The sequence below is a fragment of the Mustelus asterias genome, chromosome 1 (genome assembly GCF_964213995.1).
Source record: "Mustelus asterias chromosome 1, sMusAst1.hap1.1, whole genome shotgun sequence".
Lineage (NCBI taxonomy): Eukaryota > Metazoa > Chordata > Chondrichthyes > Carcharhiniformes > Triakidae > Mustelus > Mustelus asterias.
Genome location: NC_135801.1, coordinates 74,059,601 through 74,071,142, shown reverse-complemented (window position 1 = coordinate 74,071,142; position 11,542 = coordinate 74,059,601). Strand labels below are relative to the sequence as shown.

The 11,542-nt window shown below is 41.4% G+C and overlaps 1 protein-coding gene across 1 annotated transcript in view; it reads right to left on the bottom strand.

The window, feature by feature from the left end:
* Positions 1-700: 700 nt before the first annotated feature.
* Positions 701-11,542, bottom strand: part of ndst3 (N-deacetylase/N-sulfotransferase (heparan glucosaminyl) 3) — a 538,252-nt gene continuing 527,410 nt past the window's right edge. The window contains exons 13-15 of the mRNA XM_078235192.1: positions 10,384-10,493; positions 2,938-3,040; positions 701-823 (exon numbers count right to left, since the gene is read on the bottom strand). Coding sequence (XP_078091318.1) covers positions 701-823; positions 2,938-3,040; positions 10,384-10,493 — 336 coding nt within the window. The remainder of the gene's footprint in view (positions 824-2,937; positions 3,041-10,383; positions 10,494-11,542) is intronic.

Sequence of the window (11,542 nt, the reverse complement as noted above, 5' to 3'; positions counted from 1 at the left end):
CAACCGCACTTCCCTCTCGGACGTGTTCACATGTGAGTTAGTGGGTTCATTTCTGAGGAGACTGTTGCATCAGCACTAAACCTCGGGAAAGGATATTTAATTCATGGGCAAATGATGTAGCGGGTAGTTGGTAATCAGTCGAAACTGTCATTTCTTAATATCCAAACCAAAATGATGGAAACTCCGGTGATTTAAAACACAAGTTTAAAATGGCAAGATTATGACATTGGATTAATTTAAATGCATGGCAGTAAAAGTAACATAGTGCAATTTTTTTTTTTCACTGCAGATACCAGACAGTTAACCAGCACTGCACTGGTTTGATTTACAAAAAAAAACAGTCACATTTTTCTGTCCTTACAATAAATTCAATCCTCAGAAAGGGGAAGGGTTGGTGGGTGGGGATGGGGAGGGAGGAGGGGGTGGGAGGAGTGTGCAGACTGAACCCTGACTTAACGTCACCAGTTTAACATATAACTCAGCCACAGGCTGTTAACCCACATTTCCTTGACTGCTGTCAACTTCACAATACCACATGCCAGCATATGGAAAGATTAAAGAATACTTTGTTTGTAGAGGTATAGTAGAAAGTTGCTTTTTTTTTGGCAGTCACTCCTAGCTTAGGAGATGGAGTTGGGGTGCTGTGTGTCGGGACCGATCATAGGACAATTGCTATTTGCTTCCAGCTTTCCAACAACAACTATCTCATCACTTTTTGCAATTCTTCCCTCAGCCAAGATGGCAGTGGCAGACCCAGTCTATAGAACAGCTTGGACAGTTCAATATTGTGGTCCTTGTAGTATCGCGAGAGGAATGTTCTAGACTACAAAGGGGAAAAGAGAACAAAAAAGAAACATGTCATTCAAACAAAAGAAGCAGTTCATGTTTCAGCTCATCCAAATATGCACAGCTTACACCTAAGACCAGGAATTATAGAATTTAACAGTGCAGAGGAGGCAATTTGGCCCATCGAGTCTGCAACAGCCACAATCCCACCCAGGCCCTATTCCCATGCATTTACCCTAGCTAATCCCTCTGACACTGAGGGTCAATTTAGCATGGCCAATTCACCTGCACATCTTTCGACTGTGGGAGGAAATCAGAGCACCCGGAGGGAACCCACGCAGACTGTGGGGAATGTGCAAACTCCACACAGATAGTGACCCAAGCTGGGAATCGAACCCAGGGCCCTGGTGCTGTGAGGCAGCAGTGCTAACCGCTGTGCACCGTGCCGCCCTAAATTGCATAAATACATGACTGACTTATCCACATAACAGTTTTTCCAGCAAAAGCCATTAAAGGCACCACATTCCAGAAAATGAATGTCTGCAATGTTAATGCAACCTATAAAGATGTTGCTTTATATTTAGAGGTACGAATGTGTTTCTAGAAATTGGTGGGATCAACTGCTGTGCAAGAAGATCAGGCAAAATTGGTCTATCGGTGGCCCATGAGATGATGCGTCAGTTGGGAAGTGGGGATACCAGCACTGGGATGGGGGTAGGATGATGGGTGGTGGCGGTAGCAGGAAATCAGGAACTGCAGTGTCAATGTGGATTCAGGAGAAGTGTTCATTCTGGTTCCATGGTCAGGTGAGGAAAACGGCTGCTTTTTCCACCTTTTTTTGACCTCCAGAGGTCTTTTAGAGAATCACCCGTTCCTCTGTTTTAAACTGCTCACAGCTCCCAAGGTCAGTGCCATTGGCTTGCCTTCCCATTTCCCTGCACTGGTGGAGATCCAAGATAATGCTTGTAGGGACATAGGCGGCCCCTACTGGCATCTTAATGAAATAACTCATTCTCCGGCAGGGTTACAAGGAAAGGGAGATCCGAAGGGAACCTGGAGGCATCCAGTGACCTCCTTAGCAGTGGAACAACTTCAAGGTATTTTAGCTGCTCCTTCTTTAGTATGTTAACACTTTAGAATCCTGTAAGATCAAAGAAAGCTCCTATGTTTTTGGATCAATAAGACTGGCTTCTTTATTCTTGGATTGTCACGGTGAAAATAACATTATTATTACGATTATATGAGGTGCAGTTTTATTTACAGTGATATGAGGCATGGTAGTAGTAGCGTTAGTGTACGTTACTGGGCTAAGTCATTCAAAAGCGTGGTTCAAATATCCAAAAAAATAGCAGTTTGGGAATTTGAATTCAGTGTAATAAAACATCTGGAAATATAAAAATGTCACTGGTGTAAAGTGACCACGAAGCTGTTGGATTGTCGTAAAAATCCAACTGCTTACTAATGTCCTTTAGGGAAGGAAACCTGCCATCCTTACCCAGTCTAGCAGCGATGTAGTAGCATTATTATCTTTTCAGGGCAACTCGACATGGCCAATAAATGTCAGCCTCGCAGACAACTTCCCCGGCCCAAGAATGAATGATAATAAGAAAAAACAACTAGAACTAACATCAAAATATTAATGCAAAAGCAAAATACTGCAGATGCTGGGAATCTTAAATAAAAAAGAAAATGCTGGAAATACTGGGCAGGTCAGAATACAAGGTGGGGGAGGAGGTGAATATTGTGTCACAGCCAAACACCTGGAGTATCAGTGTGGGAACCTGGCCTACCCCATTAATGATGACCCATTATTGCTTGCCCTGGCACTACCTGTTTGGGGACCTGGGGACCATTCAATAATGAGAATATTATACTTCTACAGCTTTGCGAGTGCCATTGATTATCCTATTCAAGTCTGAGTCATTGTAACAGAGCAAATATTACACGTTTTGGATCAAAAATGGCAGATCTGCTGCCGCTGATTTTCAGATGTGCAGTTGAGGTGCATGAGATACCTCTCAGCATGAAAGGACTTAGAAAATCTTCCCGTGCTGTTTCCTGGGATTCCCAGAGGTCTGTGATGTAAATTAAGAAAGCATTGCATGACATTTATATTAGGATTAAGTTGCTGCTTTTATTAAACAGTAATACCTCTAAATCCATCGCTGGATACCTTCTGCCTTTGCTTTTCCCCAGACACTTTGTCTTCCCTCCTTCAAGCAACTGGCACCAGAAGCCCTTCTGAGGATCGAACCTGAAATTCATAAGACACCCTCTCAGCCATTTGCGCCTACCATTAACTACATTTAGAAAATCCCTGAGGGGATTATTCTTACACTAAAAGCTAATGGGAAAGAAAAAGCAAATAAATCTTCTTCAACGCAACAGGCAATTGCATCAAATCTCCATTTAGAGTACATTATCACTCCTTATTTCATGCTCTTATTTTGTATTTAGCTTACCAATAATGGGAAGAAAATATCTGGTAAATCGGTTTAGTAAATTACTTATCCATAAAGTTTATTTAGCTGTTTAAAAGGAAGCAGACTTCAGTTTAATGGATTTAATCTGTAGACTTTTTATTGTATAACTATTACTGTGTCACAATCTAAGGCCTGAAAGGCTTATCCTGAATGTAGTTCTTATTCAGGATAAGCTAATGTCAGCAATGGAAAAGACAGTAACATGATGAATCTTGTAGAAGTGAAGTACTGGCAGTAAAGGTCAACAATGTTCTATGAATGAATTCTCTCCATGGACCTTTAATTCTTATTACAATGTTTTTGTGATAAATCACAACTGATCATTATTTTGAGGTTTTCAATATATTTACCTCCCTTCAAATTTACCCTTCATTTCCTTTCCAAATTTTTAGACAATTATTTCAAAAGCTTTTATTAGTATTTTATAATATTTATATAACAAAATAATAGTGTAATTGTTTCATTCTACCAGAAGTGCTGAAGGTTTTTATAGTTCTGCGCTGCTTAGATTTATTGCATGTAGCCTCCAAGACCGTAAGAACATAAGAACTAGGAGCAGGACTAGGCCCTCTGGCTCCTCGAGCCTGCTTCGCCATTCAATAAGATCATGGCTGATCTTTTCGTGGACTCAGCTCCACTTACCCGCCCACTCACCATAAACCATAATTCCTTTACTGTTCAAAAATCTATCTATTCTTGCCTTAAAAACATTCAATGAGGTAGCCTCAACTGCTTCATTGGGCAGGGAATTCCACAGATTCACAACTCTTTTGGTGGAGAGGTTCCTCCTCAACTCAGTCCTAAATCTGCTCCTCCTTAATTTGAGGCCAGGCCCCCTAGTTCTAGTTTCACCTGCCAGTGGGAACAACCTCCCTGCTTCTATCTTATCTATTCCCTTCATAATCTTATATGTTTCTATAAGATCTCCCCTCATTCTTCTGAATTTCAATGAGTATAGTCCCAATCTACTCAGTCTCTCCTCACAGCCAACCCTCTCAATTCCAGAATCAATCTAGTGAATCTCCTCTGCACCCTCTCCAGTGCCAGTACATCCTTTCTCAAATAAGGAGACCAAAACAGTACACAATACTCCAGGTATGGCCTCACCAGCACCTTATACAGCTGCAACATAACCTTGCTGTTTTCAAACTCCATCCCTCTGGCAATGAAGGACAAAATTCTATTTGCCTTCTTAATTACCTGCTGCACCTGCAAACCAACTTTTTGTGATTCATGCACAAGGACACCCAGGTCCCTCTGCACAGCAGCATGCTGTAATTTTTTACCATTTAAATAATAGTCCATTTTGTTGCTATTCCTACCAAAATGGATGACCTTACATTTACCAACATTGTACTCCATCTGCCAGACCCTTTCCCACTCACTTAAACTTATCTATATACCTCTGCAGACTTTCAGTGTCCTCTGCACATTTTGCTCTACCATTCATCTTAGTGTCATCTGTGAACTTTGACACATTACACTTGGTTCCCAACTCCAAAACATTTATGTAAAATGTAAACAATTGTGGTCCCAACACTTATCCCTGAGGCACACCACTTGTTACTGATTGCCAACCAAAAAAACACCCATTTATCCCCACTCTTTGCGTTTTGATAGTAAACCAATCCTCTATCCATGCTAATACACTACCCGCAACACTGTGCACCTTTATCTTATGCAGCAACCTTTTGTGTGGCACCTTGTCGAATGCCTTCTGGAAATCCAGATACACTATATTCACCGGTCCCCCGTTGTCCACTGAACTCAATGTCCTTATGCAATTCCAATATATTAGTTAAACATGACCTGACTTTCATGAACCCATGCTGCATCTTCCCAGTAGGACAATTTCTATCCAGATGTCTCGCTCTTTCTTCCTTGATGATAGATTCAAACATTTTCCCCACTACAGAAGTTAAGCTTACCGGCCTAGAGTTACCCGCCTTTTGTCTACCTCCTTTTTTTAAACAATGGCATCACATTTGCTGCTTTCCTGTCTCCCAGAAACGCCCCAGAGTCCAGAGAACTTTGGTAAATTATGACTAGTGCATTTGCTATTTCTCCCGCCATCTCTTTTAGTACCCTGGGATGCATTCCATCAGGGCCAGGAGACTTGTCTACCTTCAACCCCATTAGCTTGTCCAACACTAACTAATGATAATGATAGTTTCTAGGTCCTCACCTGCCATAGCCTCCTTGTCATCAAATTTTGGCATGCGTCTTCCACTGTGAAGACCAACACAAAATACCCATTCAATGCCTTGGCCATTTCCTCATTTCCAGTTATTATATCCCCCTTCTTATCCTCTAAAGGACCAATGTCTACTTTAGCCACTCTTTTTCATTTTGTTTATTTGTAGAACTTTTGCTATCTGTTTTTGTAATCTGAGCTAGTTTACTCTCATAATTTATCTTACTTTTCTCGATAGATTTTTTCGTGGCTTTCTGTTGACCTTTAAAGATTTCCCAATCCTCTAGTTTCCTACTAATCTTTGCCACTTTGTATGTATTTTCTTTTAATTTGATACCCTCCTTTATTTCCTTAGATATCCATGGCTGATTATCCCTTTTCCTACAGTCCTTCCTTATCACTGGTATATGCTTTTGGAGAGCACTGCGAAAATTTGGAATGGCTGGAATTTTCTAGCCGTTCATGGCAGTGGGATTCTCTGGTCCCACTGCAGTGAACGGAGATTTGGCTGAGCGCCAAGTTCTCTGTCCATGCTTGCAGCAGCGGTGGGGCATGAACAGCCTGAAAATTTCAGCCAACATACGTACTGGAAATTTCCTTGGTTCTGTCACTGACCCCATCAAACTTCCTGATGTCAATCTTTTTTGAAATGATATTCCTCAGTCGTGCTCCTGTGATGCAAAGTGCAACATCTGCCAATTGGATAGAGTGCATTGATTTTTATCATGATTGATTACACTCACTGGGAAGGGTCATTTAATTATTGAATGTTATCTGCCAGTCCTAGCGATGCTGAATGCTAGTCTCAATAGTGCCATGCATTGATAATGAGGGAATGGGAGAACATGTAACCCACACTGTCAATATGTCATCGTTGCCTGATTTAAATGCGCTGGTCTGTTTTTGGTCACATCTGGTGGAAAATCCAAGGAATATCCAGTGCCAGCAGGGAACTGATGCAGCGGCTCACTGACTAATTTTCCACACTTGTTTGAAAATAGGGCGACTGTCCTTTAGAAAACTGCGCCAATAAACCTGAATTCAGTGATTCTGTTAAGTAATTCTCCTTTAAACAAACTTGATCTGTTTGAATGTAACACTGATTCCCACTATCATTGACTAACAGTCAGAGGGATCTGAAGATTGTAACTATATTGAAAACAGTAAACTGTGATTAGCAGCTTGAGGGATTTGGTTGGTCTCGTGGTTCCATGAGTATCATTTGGATGGAGCAAAAGTTGATGTGTACACCCTTCAAGCAAGCAATTTCATTAATCAGTGACAGGGAATTAGATCAGATTCAGTAGACTAGTCTCAATGTATGGGATACAAGTCTTGATCTTTCAAAGTCTGCAAAGCCAAGATTGTATCCACCCATAGTACGGCAGATCTGTACTAATGGCAGGGAAGACTGACCTCATCACACTTTGCAAGGTTAGCTATGTTTTGTTTCATTTTAATATGCTCCCCAAAGAATGGAGAGATATGGGGCGGAATTTTCCCAAAACAAAACTTGGCTCGAAAACCGGAACGATCCGTATCGGTCCATCAGGTACGCTCCAAACCACACTTGTCCCATACTCAGTCACTTTTTGGGAGAGTGGTGAGTTGCATGCCAATGTTGGGGGGGGGGGGGGGGGGGGGGGGGGGGGAGTGGGGGGCTCTAAACACGCCAGTGATCCCAGCTGTAGAGCGCTAGGATGCCGTTTCGCAATGCCACATGTTGCTAGTGCATTGTAACTGCGTGAAATGGCTAGTTCCAACAGCCAGAGTACTGACCATACTCAACCAGCTCGTGCTTGCGAAACTCAGAACATAGTGTGTGATCCCATGACTGGACAACACTTACAGAACAATTCAGAGTGTGCTAAGAATTAAACCATCAACCAATTAAAGCTACTAATATTCATACACAGTGACCTGTCCCCTCTTTAAAAAACAGCATATGTCCAGGCATGCTTCCTTTTACTATAAAACACAAACATGGGAGACAATGGTTCCGTGGTGCATTCCCTACATCAACACTTCGGCAAATCAGAGTACAATTGCCTTATTTGAATTTAAACTAAAGCTTGGGGATTAACTGTTGCTTTGTGCTTTCCCCATGGCAACACCTCACCCAATCAGAGAATACTAGTAAATAATCAGCACCATTTGCTCATGCATGATAAATAGATGTTCCCTTTGAAATTTGATGTTCTTGCATCTGTCTACTGAGTGCAGGATGAAAAGCTTTAACAGCATGTTTCTTTTTTCAGCTAAAACATCATAAATTTTGTGCATCTCATTTTTCCTTCACAGGGACAGTTTTCATCAAAAGGCCATGAAACAGTCAGTCAACATTGGGATAGAATAATATGGCACTTAAGGTAACAAGAAAAAATGAACAGTCTGTTAATGCTGCGGTAACCAAAGGAAGGAGATGATTTTTGTTGTGAAAGTTATCTGCAGATCTCCATGGAGTGGAGATGCCAGCGTTGGACTGGGGTAAACACAGTAAGAGTTTTAACAACACCAGGTTAAAGTCCAACAGGTTTATTTGGTAGCAAATACCATTAGCTTTCGGAGCGCTGCTCCTGACGAAGGAGCAGCGCTCCGAAAGCTAATGGTATTTGCTACCAAATAAACCTGTTGGACTTTAACCTGGTGTTGTTAAAACTCTTACTGTGATCTCCATGGAGCCAGTGGTGTAGGTGAGCAACAGTCTTTCTAGTGAAATAAAACTAGTGAAGATAGGGGTCTTCTAACACAATGAACTAGGATATTTAGGCTATACAGTCAAACAAATCATTTGACCTGAGCAGTCCATGTCGGTGTTAATGTCCCACGTGAGCATCTGTCCATCTTCCCTCATGTGGCTCCCCCATTATCACCCTCCATTCCCTTCTCTCTCACATGCAAGATGAGCTTCTGCCTAAATACATCTGTACTATTTGTTTCAACCACTCCCTGTGATTACAGGTCCTACATACTCTCCACTCCTTGGGTAAAGAATTCCTTGTTGGATTCCTTGGTGACTATCATATATCGATGGCCTCTAATTATGTTCTTCCCCAGTCTCAGGGGAAACATCCTCTCTGTATTCACTCTATCAAAACCTTTCCTAATTTTAAAGACCTCCAATAGATCTATTAGGAATGCTGGAGTGTTTAATTATGGATCCTGAAGTATCAATGGGTGTAGTCATCTCGCCTCAGGTGTCAGTACACCTCTATTTTCTGTGCTTCATGAGCAAGTCTCATGAAACAGAGGGTAATGATGAACAGTTGTTTTTTGGAATGGAGGAAGGTTTATCACGGAGTTCCCCAGGAGTCGTTGTTAGGGCCCCTGCTCCTGAAAACCAAACACATCCAAAAAAACGCACTTCCTTTGAACCTCATTGATGTTTAGAGCAGGAAGTCTTTCTAACACGAAGCGGCCCGATCTGAGCTGACACAAACCTCGCTGACCACAACCAACACTTAGCATGGGAAGTCTAGCTGTTTGTCTGCACTATTTACCTTGCAAAATCTCTCTCACAAGCAGAATCGCAGATGGCACCATGTGTCAGAACATTTAACAGGTACCCTGCATTTATTATTCAGTGATACATCTTAACTTTTTTGGCCATTTTGTTTACTTTGGACTATAGCTGGTTTAGGCTTTGGCTTTTGTCATGTCAGTAAGCCTAGACCTATATGCGGTATCCAAAACCCAAAATTATATGAAACCCAAAATACAATAAGCCCCGAGAGTTTCAGATAAAGGGTGCTCGAGTTAGAGGCATATTAACCTCGGCTTTAGTGTGCAGGGCACCATTTCAATATTTGTGGAAGACATGAAACTTCAAAGTATTGTGAACTATGGGGAAGATAGTGTAAGACCTTCAACAGGACGTAGACCAGTTTGTGGAATGGGGGGATAAGTGGCATCAGGGCAGTTTGAGAGCAGGATTAATAAAGTTTATGGGATCCTGGTCTTTATAAATAGGAGAAAAGACTAGAAAAGCAAGGAAGTTATTATAAATCTGTGTAGAACACTGGAGAGGCTTTAACTGGAATATAACAGTTTCGGAAACCACAATTCCAGAAGGCATATAATTTATGAGAATTATTCTTAGCCACCATTGTTCACATTAGTGGACGGAATTAGAAATAGAGGGCACAGATTTAAGGCAAGCGGCAAAAGACATACTGGAAACATGAGTGAAAACATTTTTACACCGTGAGTGGATAGGATCTGGAATACACTGCTGGGTGCAGATACAATCATGGTATTCGAAAGGGAATTGGATCATTATTTGAAAAAGAAAATTTTGAAGGGGCATGGGGAAAAGGCAGTGGAGCGGTACAAGGGGAATTGCTCTTGTAGAGAGCTAGTACAGATACAAAAGGCCAAGTGGCCACCTTCTGTGCTGTAACCATTCTATGATTCTAAATTGGGAAGATAGGAAGGACCCCAAAAGGAAGTTTCATTCTCTGCAACTTGTTTGCTGTAACTTCAATTACAAAATATCAAGTAACTATGCCAGAATAATTGAATTTGAAAACAAAATGGTTTTATGTCGTGAGAAAAACCTCCGCAGGTAGCACAAGGTCAATGCTTGCTAAAAAATACACACCAACATTAGTCTGAACCTTTAGTATGCAAACTTAGCTTTAAGAATCTAATTTCAGCCATCCAGGCAAATTAATTAGTCACACAATTAACTTTTATAGGTGAGGAACTGCTTCTGGAGGGGAATGTGAAAACTTGTCTTCGGAGCGTGAGTTTTCTTTCCCCCCGAACATGCGACCCAATATAAAGTTGACATATCAGATCTTATAGCTGCCATTTTACTTTGCTGCATTCGTCATTACCGCAGCACTGGGGTCCCATGCAAAATCAGATCAACAGTACAATGTAACGTTTTACCCCTTCACTAAACTTGTATAAACTTACGTGAGGGCCTGAGAATAATTGTAGTACTGGGAAACGCCAAGGAATTTCTGCACACCATCCATTACAGCAGCAGGGTCAGTTCTCAGCTTGTGCCCATCTATAATGTGTAACTAAAACCAGTTTCAGTCAGATAATGTTACAGGACAATCAATCATTAAAATACAAACACAAGCTCAAAGTAAGAATAGAAATAAAATTTAACTATCAACATCTGCCCGGTTGTCAAGTTGGCAGCATAGGGATTTAGATGACTGTTTCACACTTGTGGTGAGGGGGAAGTGAAACATTGTGGTTGTAAGACATGAGTTGATTTTCTATCTTAGGCTAGACTTCCTTTGGCAGGTAGCAGTGAATTTACTGCCATCGGTTTGACAAAAAAAAATCTCCTGCTCTCAATTCCACAACGATTTCCCAGATGGCCAGGAATAGCGAATCTAAATTTATTAAATCCTGAGGAGCAGGCGGGATTTGATGTTGCAACTGTGTGTGGGCTGGCAAAAAATAGTCTTGGCTGTCAAAAGTTATAATTAATACTGGTGTAACTTTTTAATTGCTTCATAATAATTGGTAAAAGGATTCAAAAGCTATTAAGGAGACAATTGCATTGTCTCCTTGCCAACGATAATGTTACACTGCATTTTTTCCATTGATGTGGAACAGGTTTTGCTTCCCAGCGCAAAAACTAAAACCTGACTGCAGTGAACCTGATGGTAAAAGTCAGGCGTGAAGAGTTGCTGTCATGGCACTTTGTGCCAGGGACGTGGGTAGGAGGCAAAACTTCTCAAATTTCACAATCAAAACTTAGAAAATACGAAGGTGATCCACCCAATTGATCTGCACCTTTTCTTAAACTTCAAGACAACACTTTTTTGAGAATAGAAAGATCCCAGGTTTGTGAGCCAAACTCCACCATGGCACTCATGGCAATAGGATCAGATTTCCTTGAATGGAGGGTGGTGCGATTATGGCAGTACAACTTTGTTTGACTTTCTTTTGCAGCAGCTATCAAAATCACACAGGTGTAAATTAGTCCCTGTTTTGTAACCTGTGCAATAAAGACCGTGTGATTCTTTGCAAGTTCTCCACATACAGAGGCATTGGATCGACATCAATTTTGCCCTGTCTGTCTCAGTACAGACAACAGGGTAGATCAGGTGGT